The 17,163-nt window shown below is 44.0% G+C and overlaps 1 protein-coding gene across 1 annotated transcript in view; it reads right to left on the bottom strand.

Moving 5' to 3' along the window:
* The window catches only part of si:dkey-49n23.1 (semaphorin-3D), a 142,598-nt gene that overhangs the window by 24,346 nt on the left and 101,089 nt on the right, over positions 1-17,163 (bottom strand). The window contains exons 9-12 of the mRNA XM_045705201.1: positions 15,345-15,459; positions 15,041-15,110; positions 8,549-8,693; positions 859-1,081 (exon numbers count right to left, since the gene is read on the bottom strand). Coding sequence (XP_045561157.1) covers positions 859-1,081; positions 8,549-8,693; positions 15,041-15,110; positions 15,345-15,459 — 553 coding nt within the window. The remainder of the gene's footprint in view (positions 1-858; positions 1,082-8,548; positions 8,694-15,040; positions 15,111-15,344; positions 15,460-17,163) is intronic.

Genomic DNA, 17,163 nt, shown 5'->3' with positions numbered 1-17,163 from the left:
TTGGTATCAGTCCCCCTCTCTCGTGTTGGTATGAGTCCCCCTCTCTACTGTTGGTATCAGTCCCCTCTCTACTGTTGGTATCAGTCCCCTCTCTACTGTTGGTATCAGTCCCCTCTCTACTGTTGGTATCAGTCCCCCTCTCTACTGTTGGTATCAGTCCCCTCTCTCCTGTTGGTATCAGTCCCCCTCTCTCGTGTTGGTATGAGTCCCCCTCTCTACTGTTGGTATCAGTCCCCTCTCTACTGTTGGTATCAGTCCCCTCTCTACTGTTGGTATCAGTCCCCTCTCTACTGTTGGTATCAGTCCCCCTCTCGACTGTTGGTATCAGTCTCCCTCTCTACTGTTGGTATCAGTCCCCCTCTCTACTGTTGGTATCAGTCCCCCTCTCTTCTGTGTTTATCTGGTCCGTGTTCACTATGACAGCCTTCTGTTGGTATCTGGTCCGTGTTCACTATCACAGCCTTCTGTTGGTATCTGGTCCGTGTTCACTATGACAGCCTTCTGTTGGTATCTGGTCCGTGTTCACTATCACAGCCTTTTGTTGGTATCTGGTCTGTGTTCACTATCACAGCCTTCTGTTGGTATCTGGTCCGTGTTCACTATCACAGCCCTCTCTCTTGCTTGACCTGTGCCCAGGTGTATTATATCATACTGTCCATCCTCAGTATCCACCCTATCCATTATCACCCTTCGTAGGGTGTAGGGAACACTGTTCACTACTACACTACACCCCAGCTCCACTTTCTCCCTGTACCCTTCGTAGTGTGTAGGGAACACTGTTCACTACTACACTACACCCCAGCTCCACTTTCTCCCTGTACCCTTCGTAGTGTGTAGCAAGTTCACACACTCTCTTACCTGTGCCCAGGTGTAGGACGTCATACTGACCATCCTCAGCATCCACCCTATCCACTACCACCCTTCGTAGGGTGTAGGGCACATTGACGTGGGTGAAGACGGGTCGGCGGGTGATGGGAAGGATGGGTTCCCACATCAGCTGGTGACCCCTCATGAAGCTCACTACGTCATCAGGGAAGTCACGAGTTGACTTGTGGAGGGGATCATACGTCTCACTGGGACACTGGGGAAAGAAAATGACCATTAAAGATTTATTCAAGGATTATTCAAGGTTTATTCAAGGTTTATTCAAGGTTTATTCAAGGTTTATTCAAGGTTTATTCAAGGATTATTCAAGGTTATTCAAGGTTTATTCAAGGATTATTCAAGGATTATTCAAGGATTATTCAATGAGTATTCAATGATTATTCAAGGATTATTCAATGATTATTCAATGAGTATTCAAGGATTATTCAAGGATTATTCAAGGATTATTCAAGGAGTATTCAAGCATGAATGCCCATCTGCTAACCTGCTAACAGCGGCCCGCTAGCTGTCTAGAGCATATCGGACTGTTAGCTGAATAGGTCCATCGGCCAATTTCTTTGGCCACTATACCTATTTTGCCAATTGGACTGGGCACCTTTACTACACGGAACCCTACTAATCCATCACGGCTGGTCTGCCGTCTGAATCTCCATGTCTCCAGCCAGCTAAACTACTCACTGGACCCTATGATCACTCGGCTAAGCATGCCTCTCCCTAATGTCAATATGCCTTGGCCATTGCTGTTCTGGTTAGTGATTATTGTCTTATTTCACTATAGAGCCTCTAGCCCTGCTCAATATGCCTTAGCTAACCCTTCAGTTCCACCCCCCACACATGCGGTGACATCACCTGGTTTAAATGTTTCTAGAGACAATATCTCTCTTATCGTCACTCTATGCACAGGTTTACCTCCACTGTATTCACATCCTACCACACCCTTGTCTGTACATTATGCCTTGAATCTATTCTACCGTGCCCAGAAACCTGCTCCTTTTACTCTCTGTTCCGAACGTACTAGACCAGCAGTTCCTATGGTCTTTAGCCGTACCCTTATCCTACTCCTCCTCTGTTCCTCTGGTGATGTAGATAATTGCAAAAATCGCTGAAGCTAGAGACTCTTATCTCCCTCACTAGCTTCAAGCACCAGCTGTCAGAGCAGCTCACAGATCACTGCACCTGTAAATACCCCATCCAACTACCTCATCCCAATAATGCATTTATTTATTTATTTTGCTCCTTTGCACCCCAGTATCTCTATTTGTCTATTTGCACATTCATCTTCTGCACTTATATCACTCCATTGTTTAATTGCTATATCGTAATTACCTCACCACAATGGCCTATTTTATTGCCTTACCTCCCTTATCTTACCTCATTTGCACACACTATATATATACTTTTCCCCCCTTTTTTTCTACTGTATTATTGGCTGTATGTTTGTTTATTCCATGTGTAACTCTGTGTTGTTGTATGTGTCAAACTACTTTGCTTTATCTTGGCCAGGTCGCAGTTGCAAATGAGAACATGTTCTCAACTAGCTTACCTGGTTAAATAAAGGTGAAAGAAAGAAAGAAAAAAAAGAAAGAAGGATTATTCAAGGATTATTACTTGAGGTCACAGTGAAAAACAAGGTTGACAGACCACAGAGTTATAGTTTGTATTGTTGCTCTAGTTAGATGACTGGTTTTGTTTCATGTTTTATTATTCAAATCAACAGCACTTTGATCACAAAAGAGACTGCAAACTGTAACACTGAAGCAAAGCACAGCTACTTATATAATCTAAGGAAGGTCATTTAATCTTCAGTTGTCAGAGTGGATGTCATTTCCTCCTGGCAAAACAAAATCACTGATATGACAAGCATGAGCACCATGTTGAAGTATGTGGTGTTTAAACTGGCAACAGACCCCCATTTAAACTCCTATTATTTTCTTTGAAATGTGGCTGCCATTACTCTCTCTATGTGTGCCGTTCAGTGACTCAGGGGTTAAAATTACACTGGCCGATGATGTGAAGCTGTTTCACTTGACTTTGTAATCATGTAACCAAAACACTGACGTCCCTGACCCAAGTAATCAACCACTTTCAAGGAACTGTGTGTGTGTGTGGGTGTGTGTACGCGTACATGTGGGTGTGTCTGTATGGGTATGTGTGTGTGTGTATGGGTATGTGTGTATGTGTGTGTGTGTGTGTGTGTGTGTATGCGTACGTGTGGGTGTGTGTGTATGGGTATGTGTGTGTGTGTGTGTATGGGTATGTGTGTATGTGTGTGTGTGCGTACGCGTACGTGTGGGTGTGTGTGTATGGGTATGTGTGTGTGTATGGGTATGTATGTGTGTGTGTGTGTGTGTGTGTGTGTGTGTGTGTGTGTGTGTGTGTGTGTGTGTGTGTGTGTGTGTGTGTGTGTGTGTGTGTGTGTGTGTGTGTGTGTGTGTGTGTGTGTGTGTGTGTGTGTCCAAGGAGCCGCTCCACTGCCTGTAGTGTTCCCTAACAGGGGGACTAGAATAACAGTGAGATCAAGCCACTTCCGACAGAGCACTAAAACACATTAAACATTCCCCTGAAGCCTCTGGCTGACAAGTTACCACTTCCCAGGGGAATGCATAGCCGAGGTGTTAAAACAACCAGCCAGCGGTCAGATTACAACAGCTTTATCAGCTTGTTTAAATCAACCAGCCAGTGGTTAGATTCCAACAGCTTTATCAGCTTGTTTAAATCAACCAGTCAGTGGTTAGATTCCAACAGCTTTATCAGCTTGTTTAAATCAACCAGCCAGTGGTTAGATTCCAACAGCTTTATCAGCTTGTTTAAATCAACCAGCCAGTGGTTAGATTCCAACAGCTTTATCAGCTTGTTTTAATCAACCAGCCAGTGGTTAGATTCCAACAGCTTTATCAGCTTGTTTAAATCAACCAGCCAGTGGTTAGATTCCAACAGCTTTATCAGCTTGTTTTAATCAACCAGCCAGTGGTTAGATTCCAACAGCTTTATCAGCTTGTTTAAATCAACCAGCCAGTGGTTAGATTACAACAGCTTTATCAGCTTGTTTTAATCAACCAGCCAGTGGTTAGATTCCAACAGCTTTATCAGCTTGTTTTAATCAACCAGCCAGCGGTCAGATTCCAACAGCTTTATCAGCTTGTTTTAATCAACCAGCCAGCGGTTAGATTCCAACAGCTTTATCAGCTTGTTTTAATCAACCAGCCAGTGGTTAGATTCCAACAGTTTTATCAGCTTGTTTTAATCAACCAGCCAGTGGTTAGATTCCAACAGCTTTATCAGCTTGTTTTAATCAACCAGCCAGTGGTTAGATTCCAACAGTTTTATCAGCTTGTTTTAATCAACCAGCCAGTGGTTAGATTCCAACAGCTTTATCAGCTTGTTTAAATCAACCAGCCAGTGGTTAGATTCCAACAGCTTTATCAGCTTGTTTTAATCAACCAGTCAGTGGTTAGATTCCAACAGCTTTATCAGCTTGTTTTAATCAACCATCCAGTGGTTAGATTCCAACAGCTTTATCAGCTTGTTTAAATCAACCAGCCAGTGGTTAGATTCCAACAGCTTTATCAGCTTGTTTTAATCAACCAGCCAGTGGTTAGATTCCAACAGCTTTATCAGCTTGTTTAAATCAACCAGCCAGTGGTTAGATTCCAACAGCTTTATCAGCTTGTTTTAATCAACCAGCCAGTGGTTAGATTCCAACAGCTTTATCAGCTTGTTTAAATCAACCAGTCAGTGGTTAGATTCCAACAGCTTTATCAGCTTGTTTAAATCAACCAGCCAGTGGTTAGATTCCAACAGCTTTATCAGCTTGTTTAAATCAACCAGCCAGTGGTCAGATTCCAACAGCTTTATCAGCTTGTTTTAATCAACCAGCCAGTGGTTAGATTCCAACAGCTTTATCAGCTTGTTTTAATCAACCAGCCAGTGGTTAGATTCCAACAGCTTTATCAGCTTGTTTTAATCAACCAGCCAGTGGTTAGATTCCAACAGCTTTATCAGCTTGTTTAAATCAACCAGCCAGTGGTTAGATTCCAACAGCTTTATCAGCTTGTTTTAATCAACCAGCCAGTGGTTAGATTCCAACAGCTTTATCAGCTTGTTTTAATCAACCAGCCAGTGGTTAGATTCCAACAGCTTTATCAGCTTGTTTAAATCAACCAGCCAGTGGTTAGATTCCAACAGCTTTATCAGCTTGTTTAAATCAACCAGCCAGTGGTTAGATTCCAACAGCTTTATCAGCTTGTTTAAATCAACCAGCCAGTGGTTAGATTCCAACAGCTTTATCAGCTTGTTTTAATCAACCAGCCAGTGGTTAGATTCCAACAGCTTTATCAGCTTGTTTAAATCAACCAGCCAGTGGTTAGATTCCAACAGCTTTATCAGCTTGTTTTAATCAACCAGCCAGTGGTTAGATTCCAACAGCTTTATCAGCTTGTTTTAATCAACCAGCCAGTGGTTAGATTCCAACAGCTTTATCAGCTTGTTTAAATCAACCAGCCAGTGGTTAGATTCCAACAGCTTTATCAGCTTGTTTAAATCAACCAGCCAGTGGTTAGATTCCAACAGCTTTATCAGCTTGTTTTAATCAACCAGCCAGTGGTTAGATTCCAACAGCTTTATCAGCTTGTTTTAATCAACCAGCCAGTGGTTAGATTCCAACAGCTTTATCAGCTTGTTTAAATCAACCAGCCAGTGGTTAGATTCCAACAGCTTTATCAGCTTGTTTAAATCAACCAGCCAGTGGTTAGATTCCAACAGCTTTATCAGCTTGTTTAAATCAACCAGCCAGTGGTTAGATTCCAACAGCTTTATCAGCTTGTTTTAATCAACCAGCCAGTGGTTAGATTCCAACAGCTTTATCAGCTTGTTTAAATCAACCAGCCAGTGGTTAGATTCCAACAGCTTTATCAGCTTGTTTTAATCAACCAGTCAGTGGTTAGATTCCAACAGCTTTATCAGCTTGTTTTAATCAACCAGCCAGTGGTTAGATTCCAACAGCTTTATCAGCTTGTTTAAATCAACCAGCCAGTGGTTAGATTCCAACAGCTTTATCAGCTTGTTTAAATCAACCAGCCAGTGGTTAGATTCCAACAGCTTTATCAGCTTGTTTTAATCAACCAGTCAGTGGTTAGATTCCAACAGCTTTATCAGCTTGTTTAAATCAACCAGCCAGTGGTTAGATTCCAACAGCTTTATCAGCTTGTTTAAATCAACCAGCCAGTGGTTAGATTCCAACAGCTTTATCAGCTTGTTTTAATCAACCAGTCAGTGGTTAGATTCCAACAGCTTTATCAGCTTGTTTTAATCAACCAGCCAGTGGTTAGATTCCAACAGCTTTATCAGCTTGTTTTAATCAACCAGCCAGTGGTTAGATTCCAACAGCTTTATCAGCTTGTTTAAATCAACCAGCCAGTGGTTAGATTCCAACAGCTTTATCAGCTTGTTTTAATCAACCAGCCAGTGGTTAGATTCCAACAGCTTTATCAGCTTGTTTAAATCAACCAGCCAGTGGTTAGATTCCAACAGCTTTATCAGCTTGTTTTAATCAACCAGCCAGTGGTTAGATTCCAACAGCTTTATCAGCTTGTTTAAATCAACCAGCCAGTGGTTAGATTCCAACAGCTTTATCAGCTTGTTTTAATCAACCAGCCAGTGGTTAGATTCCAACAGCTTTATCAGCTTGTTTAAATCAACCAGCCAGTGGTTAGATTCCAACAGCTTTATCAGCTTGTTTTAATCAACCAGCCAGTGGTTAGATTCCAACAGCTTTATCAGCTTGTTTTAATCAACCAGCCAGTGGTTAGATTCCAACAGCTTTATCAGCTTGTTTAAATCAACCAGCCAGTGGTTAGATTCCAACAGCTTTATCAGCTTGTTTAAATCAACCAGCCAGTGGTTAGATTCCAACAGCTTTATCAGCTTGTTTAAATCAACCAGCCAGTGGTTAGATTCCAACAGCTTTATCAGCTTGTTTAAATCAACCAGCCAGTGGTTAGATTCCAACAGCTTTATCAGCTTGTTTTAATCAACCAGCCAGTGGTTAGATTCCAACAGCTTTATCAGCTTGTTTAAATCAACCAGCCAGTGGTTAGATTCCAACAGCTTTATCAGCTTGTTTTAATCAACCAGCCAGTGGTTAGATTCCAACAGCTTTATCAGCTTGTTTAAATCAACCAGTCAGTGGTTAGATTCCAACAGCTTTATCAGCTTGTTTAAATCAACCAGCCAGTGGTTAGATTCCAACAGCTTTATCAGCTTGTTTAAATCAACCAGCCAGTGGTTAGATTCCAACAGCTTTATCAGCTTGTTTTAATCAACCAGCCAGTGGTTAGATTCCAACAGCTTTATCAGCTTGTTTTAATCAACCAGCCAGTGGTTAGATTCCAACAGCTTTATCAGCTTGTTTTAATCAACCAGCCAGTGGTTAGATTCCAACAGCTTTATCAGCTTGTTTAAATCAACCAGCCAGTGGTTAGATTCCAACAGCTTTATCAGCTTGTTTAAATCAACCAGCCAGTGGTTAGATTCCAACAGCTTTATCAGCTTGTTTAAATCAACCAGCCAGTGGTTAGATTCCAACAGCTTTATCAGCTTGTTTTAATCAACCAGCCAGTGGTTAGATTCCAACAGCTTTATCAGCTTGTTTAAATCAACCAGCCAGTGGTTAGATTCCAACAGCTTTATCAGCTTGTTTAAATCAACCAGCCAGTGGTTAGATTCCAACAGCTTTATCAGCTTGTTTTAATCAACCAGTCAGTGGTTAGATTCCAACAGCTTTATCAGCTTGTTTAAATCAACCAGTCAGTGGTTAGATTCCAACAGCTTTATCAGCTTGTTTAAATCAACCAGCCAGTGGTTAGATTCCAACAGCTTTATCAGCTTGTTTAAATCAACCAGTCAGTGGTTAGATTCCAACAGCTTTATCAGCTTGTTTTAATCAACCAGTCAGTGGTTAGATTCCAACAGCTTTATCAGCTTGTTTTAATCAACCAGTCAGTGGTTAGATTCCAACAGCTTTATCAGCTTGTTTTAATCAACCAGCCAGTGGTTAGATTCCAACAGCTTTATCAGCTTGTTTAAATCAACCAGCCAGTGGTTAGATTCCAACAGCTTTATCAGCTTGTTTTAATCAACCAGCCAGTGGTTAGATTCCAACAGCTTTATCAGCTTGTTTTAATCAACCAGCCAGTGGTTAGATTCCAACAGCTTTATCAGCTTGTTTTAATCAACACGCCTGTCTGTCCGCCTGCTTGTATGTCTGTCTGCCACCAGATCAGGATTCAAATACTTTTTGAAACCTTTCAAATATTTTGAGAGTTTCCTTAAGCTCGCCTGGAGTGCCAGGGGGCGGGGTTTACACTTTTGGGACTTTTCGATTGGTTCCGTTGTAAAAGGCTAGCTCAATCAAGCCACAGCTAATGTATTTTTTTTAATGATTTGTCAATATGTGTGTCTGCCTGTCTCTCTTTCTGCTTGCTTCCCTATCTGTCTGTCTGTCTGTCTGTCTGTCTGTCTGTCTGTCTGTCTGTCTGTCTGTCTGTCTGTCTGTCTGTCTGTCTGTCTGTCTGTCTGTCTGTCTGTCTGTCTGTCTGTCTGTCTGTCTGTCTGTCTGTCTGTCTGTCTGTCTGTCTGTCACTTCCGTCCCTGCTGAGAAACTCACAGTGCCAGGTCGTGGATATGGGATCCTCCCCTTGTACTCCACCCAGCGGTAGTCGGGCCCTTCCTTATGGGCGAATGGACCGTTGAAGGCTGCCCTGATAGAGGCCATGGAGTAGACACACACTGCTGACCCTCTGAAGACAGAACTAGGGGAGAGAAGAGAGAGAGAGGGAGGTTACAATGCTGAGAAGAGGAGAGGAGAGAAGAGAGAGAGGAGAGGGGTTACAATGCTGAGGAGAGGAGAGGAGAGAGAGAGGGGTTACAATGCTGAGGAGAGGAGGGGAGAGAAGAGAGAGAGGAGAGGGGTTACAATGCTGAGGAGAGGAGGGGAGAGAAGAGAGAGAGGAGAGGGGTTACAATGCTGAGGAGAGGAGAAGAGAGGAGAGAGAGGGGAGAGGGGTACAATGCTGAGGAGAGGAGAGGAGAGGAGAGGAGAGGAGAGGAGAGGAGAGGAGAGGAGAGGAGAGGAGAGGAGAGGAGAGGAGAGGAGAGGAGAGGAGTGGAGTGGAGTGGAGTGGAGAGGAGAGGAGAGGAGAGGAGAGGAGAGGAGAGGAGAGGAGAGGAGAGGAGAGGAGAGGAGAGGAGAGGAGAGGAGAGGAGAGGAGAGGAGAAAATGAAGAAAAAAACAGTAAGTAAGAAAGAGACAGAGAGAGAGGGGGGAGAGGAGGGGAGATAGAAAAAGGAAAGAGACAGAGAGAGAGGGGGGGAGAGGAGGGAAGATAGGAAAGGAAAGAGAGAGAGGGGGGAGAGGAGGGGAGATAGGAAAGGAAAGAGACAGAAAGAAAGAGGGGGAGAGGAGGGGAAATAGGAAAGGAAAGAGACAGAGAGAGAGGGGGGAGATGAGGGGAGATAGGAAAAGAAAGAGGGGGGGAGAGAGGGGGGGAGAGGAGGGGAGATAGTAAAAGAAAGAGACAGAGAGAGAGAGAGGGGGGAGAGGAGGGGAGATAGAAAAAGGAAAGAAAGAGAGCGAGCGGGCGGGCGGGGAGATGAGGGGAGATAGGAAAAGGAAAGAAAGAGAGGGAGGGGAGAGGAAGGTGGAGAGGGTAAGAGAGTGTTAACATGTATCCGGGTGGGTTACAATAACACGTCCAGCCGGGTCTCTCCACCCCTGACCCCTCAATAACCCCTGGGGTCACTGCAGCGCTGGGATGGGAGCGTGCACGTGTCAGGGGATGGAAGAGTGCACGTGTCAGGCTGATTGGCTGGTTGTTTTGTTAAGGAACTAGAGAACATCCTTTTAACGTTTGGTCTGTTGTCTTTTAGGGAGTTTCTCACTGAGAATCACACATTTTCATTTGTTCACGGATGAAAGGTCTGCAATATAGTGAAAGTGTACTTGCTCTAGTTCTTAAAAGGGGGAACTGACAGCGTTTAAGCAACATGAAATACTTTTTAAATCTGTTCATATACACACCCAGGAAGAATAAGAATCTTTTTTTACATTTTCTGACAAGCGAGCACTTAGATATGGTCTTTTCGTAAATGAATGTAATGTCTGGGAATTACGTACAGTAAGGCATTTGTTACATTTCTATAGCAACATAGATTGGGAAAATGACAATAAATAGACACCGCAGTAAATAAAACCGAGTAAAAACATCTGTGTTGTCCAGGGCCGGGGTCGAATGCAGACCGTTGAGCCATAGCCAATCAGAACTACAGTAAGCCTATATGCAACACGGGCCTGCCATTGTTCCATTTCAACTGGACCGTGTGTTTACAGGAAGTAAACAACAACACGACTTCAGATCATTAGAACTCATTTACCAAAATACACCAAAATACACCTGAATGGATTTCTGAAAATATGTAAAACACCACAGGTGTTCCAATTGGGAACTTTACAGTCCTATTGATCAAACAACCATGAAAAGGTCGGCTCTCTCTCCCTCTGTTTCCTATGTGCATCAACAACAACAAGATCAACAACTAATGTTAGCCAGAGAGCGAGATGAGCTCAAATCTAACAAGGGAACAAGGAGATTAATCCTCTCAAACTTGTTCAGCTAGTTGGCCATCAAAATTGCACTGATAAACGATGGGGAATAGTAGCCAGCTCGTCCTTCTGCAGCTCGTCCTTCTGCAGCTCGTCCTTCTGCAGCTCGTCCTTCTGCAGCTCGTCCTTCTGCAGCTTGCCTGCCAAAGCATGCTTGTCGCAACCCATGTTTTGATAACTGAATGGGAACTTGCCTGCCTGCCAAATACATTTGAATACAGCATCACTGTATGGATCACTGGTGTGGTTGAATACAGCATCACTGTATCAAATCAAATCAAACTTTATTTGTCAAATGCGCCGAATACAACAAGTGTAGACTTTACAGTGAAATGCTTACATACAAACCCTTAACCAACAGTGCATTCAAGAAGAGTAAAGAAAATATTTACCAAATAGACTAAAATAAAAAGTAATAATAAAAAGAACCACAATAAGAATAACAATAATGAGGCTAAATACAGGGGGGTACTGGTACAGAGTCAATGTGGAGGCTAAATACAGGAGGTACCGGTACAGAGTCAATGTGGAGGATATATACAGGAGGTACCGGTACTGAGTCAATGTGGAGGCTATATACAGGGGGTACCGGTACAGAGTCAATGTGGAGGATATATACAGGAGGTACCGGTACTGAGTCAATGTGGAGGCTATATACAGGGGGTACCGGTACAGAGTCAATGTGGAGGCTAAATACAGGAGGTACCGGTACAGAGTCAATGTGGAGGCTATATACAGGGGGTACTGGTACAGAGTCAATGTGGAGGCTATATACAGGGGGTACCGGTACAGAGTCAATGTGGAGGCTATATACAGGGTGTACCGGTACCGAGTCAATGTGGAGGCTATATACAGGAGGCACCGGTACAGAGTCAATGTGGAGGCTATATACAGGGGGTACCGGTACAGAGTCAATGTGGAGGCTATATACAGGGGGTACCGGTACAGAGTCAATGTGGAGGCTATATACAGGGGGTACCGGTACAGAGTCAATGTGGAGGCTATATACAGGAGGCACCGGTACAGAGTCAATGTGGAGGCTATATACAGGGGGTACAGGTACAGAGTCAATGTGGAGGCTATATACAGGAGGCACCGGTACAGAGTCAATGTGGAGGTTATATACAGGGGGTACCGGTACAGAGTCAATGTGGAGGCTATATACAGGAGGCACTGGTACAGAGTCAATGTGGAGGCTATATACAGGGGGTACCGGTACTGAGTCAGTGTGGAGGCTATATACAGGAGGCACCGGTACAGAGTCAATGTGGAGGCTATATACAGGGGGTACCGGTACCGAGTCAGTGTGGAGGTTATATACAGGGGGTACCGGTACAGAGTCAATGTGGAGGCTATATACAGGGGGTACCGGTACAGAGTCAATGTGGAGGCTATATACAGGGGGTACTGGTACAGAGTCAATGTGGAAGCTATTTACAGGGGGTACCGGTACTGAGTCAGTGTGGAGGTTATATACAGGGGGTACCGGTACAGAGTCAATGTGGAGGCTATATACAGGGGGTACCGGTACAGAGTCAATGTGGAGGCTATATACAGGGGGTACCGGTACAGAGTCAATGTGGAGGCTATATACAGGGGGCACCGGTACTGAGTCAGTGTGGAGGTTATATACAGGGGGTACCGGTACAGAGTCAATGTGGAGGCTATATACAGGGGGTACCGGTACAGAGTCAATGTGGAGGCTATATACAGGGGGCACCGGTACAGAGTCAGTGTGGAGGTTATATACAGGGGGTACCGGTACAGAGTCAATGTGGAGGCTATATACAGGGGGCACCGGTACAGAGTCAATGTGGAGGCTATATACAGGGGGTACCGGTACAGAGTCAGTGTGGAGGTTATATACAGGGGGTACCGGTACCGAGTCAATGTGGAGGCTATATCCCGGGGGTACCGGTACAGAGTCAATGTGGAGGCTATATACAGGGGGCACCGGTACAGAGTCAGTGTGGAGGTTATATACAGGGGGTACCGGTACAGAGTCAGTGTGGAGGCTATATACAGGAGGCACCGGTACAGAGTCAATGTGGAGGCTATATACAGGGGGTACCGGTACCGAGTCAGTGTGGAGGTTATATACAGGGGGTACCGGTACAGAGTCAATGTGGAGGCTATATACAGGGGGTACCGGTACAGAGTCAATGTGGAGGCTATATACAGGGGGTACTGGTACAGAGTCAATGTGGAAGCTATTTACAGGGGGTACCGGTACTGAGTCAGTGTGGAGGTTATATACAGGGGGTACCGGTACAGAGTCAATGTGGAGGCTATACACAGGGGGTACCGGTACAGAGTCAATGTGGAGGCTATATACAGGGGGTACCGGTACAGAGTCAATGTGGAGGCTATATACAGGGGGCACCGGTACTGAGTCAGTGTGGAGGTTATATACAGGGGGTACCGGTACAGAGTCAATGTGGAGGCTATATACAGGGGGTACCGGTACAGAGTCAATGTGGAGGCTATATACAGGGGGCACCGGTACAGAGTCAGTGTGGAGGTTATATACAGGGGGTACCGGTACAGAGTCAATGTGGAGGCTATATACAGGGGGCACCGGTACAGAGTCAATGTGGAGGCTATATACAGGGGGTACCGGTACAGAGTCAGTGTGGAGGTTATATACAGGGGGTACCGGTACCGAGTCAATGTGGAGGCTATATCCCGGGGGTACCGGTACAGAGTCAATGTGGAGGCTATATACAGGGGGCACCGGTACAGAGTCAGTGTGGAGGTTATATACAGGGGGTACCGGTACAGAGTCAATGTGGAGGGGTATAGGCTAGTTGAGGTCATTTGTACATGTAGGTGGGGGTGAAGTGACTATGCATAGATAATAAACAGTGAGTAGCAGCAGTGTACAAAAAGGGAGGGGGGGGTCAATGTAAATTGTCCGATGGCGATTTTAGTAATTGTTCAGCAGTCTAATGGCATGGAGGTAGAAGCTGTTGAGGAGGCTTTTGGTCCTAGACTTGGCTCTCCGGTACCGCTTGCCGTGCGGTAGCAGAGAAAACAGTCTATAACTTGGGTGACTGGAGTGACTGGTCCAATCAGAATGTCTTGTAGTTGAGTAGCCAGCCGTGGCTACTGCTCTAATGTTGCTGTAATAGACCTGCATGTTTCTCATTTGCCTGGTGTGTTGTTGCAGGTTTAGATTTTTGGTTATTCATTTTCAAGCATTAAAAACTGAAGTCAGACTGCACCATTTTAGTAGCCTAGCTAGGACTGTCGCATGTGTCTGTAGACTTTCCCTCTGCTGCACGCAGCAAACCGGATAAATGAAAGCAAGTTGAATTCACTGATGGGAGCACATAAGGCTGTAATTTGATAAAGTAGATGACTCAACTGTTGACTGGCTTGTGTGTCCTATTCGGCCCGCGGGCCTTGTGTTTGACATGTACGCTAGACTGTTAGCCACATTATGACTGACTTGTGATCATTGACCTTGCTAGTTAGATTGTATTGACATTCCCAGCCTTATTTACATTTGTCCATTGAAAGTAAAACAGCGCATCCTGAATGGAGGCAGCAAACCATGTACCAGGACAGCTGTCATTTACAACCTATGTTTTAGACTACCAGGAAATGTATTGGTGAATTATATTAATCTGCTTTGCTTTATCTTGGCCAGGTCGCAGTTGTAAATGAAAACTTGTTCTCAACTAGCTTACCTGGTTAAATAAAGGTGAAATAAATTAAAATTAAAATTAAATCATGCATTGAACTACATCCATCTATTCTGCCTTAGTGTACGTCATGGAACTCTGAGTCAAATAGAACCTATTTTTAAAACCTCTTATAAAGTTGGTTTTGTAGCATAAACTAGGAATTGGATATATCTTTTTTTACTGAGATTATGATTGTCTGTTTGTGTCATATCTGCAAAGCAGTTAAAACACTGTCAGTTCCACTGTCACGTCCTGACCAGTATAGGGGTTATTTGTATTGTAGTTTGGTCAGGACGTGGCAGGGGGTATTTGTTTTATGTGGTTCGGGGTGGTGGTTTGTTTAGAAGGGTGTTTGATTTATTAATTCTGGGTTTTGGGTTATGATCTATGTTTTTTGTATTTCTATGTTCTCTCTAGTTTAGTATTTCTATGTCTAGGTAATTGGGTGTTGGACTCTCAATTGGAGGCAGGTGTTTTTAGTTGCCTCTGATTGAGAGTCCTATATATAGGTATGAGTTTTGTGGGAGATTGTTTCTGTGTATAGCTTCAAGCCTTACAGGACTGTTATTCATCATTGTTTCTTTTTGTGTACGTGTTTATTTTTGGTTCACCTTCTTTGCCAACTAAATAAAAAAGAAGATGAGTGCACATTTCCCCGCTGCGTCTTGGTCCGCTTTATACGACGACAACCGTTACATCCACTTTAAAATAAAATCAGTTTTAAATCATTGTCAGTTATTGTCATAAAACGAATCATATGAATCGTACAATAATATTTGTTGTTTAAATGTTTAAAGCACAAACTCACCTGGAGGTTGAGAAAACTCCATAGATGACAGGGTTCTGGTAGTCTTTGGTCTCCAGAATGAAGATATCCTCTGAAATGAATCACAGTGGGGAACCACAGTCAGAGACAATTAACAAAACTGATACCTTACCATGCTAGCATAATGACCTGTACTCATTTTACCAGTACATTGTACCACGAAACACTGACAAACAAAAGTGAACAAATCAATAATTTCCTCTTATCAAAGTCATGATAATACAAAATGTAAATGTTCATTAAAACATTTCAAAACATTTCAGCGGTGTAGATAAAAGCCGAGTACCGAGCTCATCAAACTGTGTGTCCAGTCCCCCAGGTCCTGGTACAGAACACACCAGACGGGCCTTGAGGAAGGTAGTCCAACGGTTAATCAGACTCCTCTTCCCTCCAACGTCATTCTAACAGGGGACACAGAGGAGGAGATCGGACATGAAATCAACACCTACATATCTTTCAGTTAGGTACTTTTAGTCTCACTAATATCATTCAAATCGGTCACTGTAGGATCTGCTGTTACTGTAGAATCTGATGTTACAGTAGACTGCTGTTACTGTAGGATCTGCTGTTACTGTAGGATCTGTTGTTACTGTAGGATCTGCTGTTACTGTAGGATCTGTTGTTACTGTAGGATCTGCTGTTACTGTAGGATCTGCTGTTACAGTAGACTGCTGTTACTGTAGGATCTGCTGTTACAGTAGACTGCTGTTACTGTAGGATCTGCTGTTAATGTAGGCTCTGCTGTTACTGTAGGATCTGCTGTCACTGTAGGATCTGCTGTTACTGTAGGATCTGTTGTTAATGTAGGATCTGCTGTTAATGTAGGATCTGCTGTTACTGTAGGATCTGCTGTTACAGTAGACTGCTGTTACTGTAGGATCTGCTGTTAATGTAGGATCTGCTGTTAATGTAGGATCTGCTGTTACTGTAGGATCTGCTGTTACAGTAGACTGCTGTTACTGTAGGATCTGCTGTCACTGTAGGATCTGCTGTTACTGTAGGCTCTGCTGTTACTGTAGGATCTGCTGTCACTGTAGGATCTGCTGTTACTGTAGGATCTGCTGTTAATGTAGGATCTGCTGTTAATGTAGGATCTGCTGTTACTGTAGGATCTGATGTTACTGTAGAATCTGCTGTTAATGTTGGATCTGATGTTACAGTAGACTCTGCTGTTACAGTAGACTGCTGTTACTGTAGGATCTGCTGTTACTGTAGGATCTGCTGTTAATGTAGGATCTGCTGTTAATGAAGGATCTGCTGTTAATGTAGGATCTGCTGTTACTGTAGAATCTGCTGTTAATGAAGGATCTGCTGTTAATGAAGGATCTGCTGTTAATGTAGGATCTGCTGTTACAGTAGACTGCTGTTAATGAAGGATCTGCTGTTACTGTAGTATCTGCTGTTACTGTAGGATCTGCTGTTATTGTAGGATCTGATGTTACAGTAGACTCTGCTGTTACTGTAGGATCTGCTGTTACTGTAGGCTCTGCTGTTACTGTAGGATCTGCTGTTACAGTAGACTGCTTTTACTGTATCTTTCCGATTTGGTCCTGCCGTACATACCTACACGTATGCTATGGTCACAAGACGCAGGCCACCTAATTGTCCCTAGAATTTCTAAGCAAACAGCTGGAGGCAGGGCTTTCTCCTATAGAGCTCCCTTTTTATGGAATGGTCTGCCTACCCATGTGAGAGATGCAGACTCGGTCTCAACCTTTAAGTCTTTACTGAAGACTCATCTCTTCAGTAGGTCCTATGACTGAGTGTAGTCTGGCCCAGGAGTGTGAAGGTGAACGGAAAGGCTCTGGAGCAACGAACCGCCCTTGCTGTCTCTGCCTGGCCGGTTCCCCTCTCTCCACTGGGATTCTCTGCCTCTAACCCTATTACAGGGGTTGAGTCACTGGCTTACTGCTGTTCTTCCATGCCGTCCCTAGGAGGGGTGCATCACTTGAGTGGTTGAGTCACTGACGTGGTCTTCCTGTCTGGGTTGGCGCCCCCCCCCCCCCCCCTTGGGTTGTGCTGTGGCGGAGATCTTTGTGGGCTATACTCTGCCTTGTCTCAGGATGGTAAGTTGGTGGTTGAAGATTTCCCTCTAGTGGTGTGGG

Source organism: Salmo salar, chromosome ssa22 (genome assembly GCF_905237065.1).
Source record: "Salmo salar chromosome ssa22, Ssal_v3.1, whole genome shotgun sequence".
Classification (NCBI taxonomy): Eukaryota; Metazoa; Chordata; class Actinopteri; order Salmoniformes; family Salmonidae; genus Salmo; species Salmo salar.
This window is presented reverse-complemented; position numbering and strand designations above follow the sequence as displayed.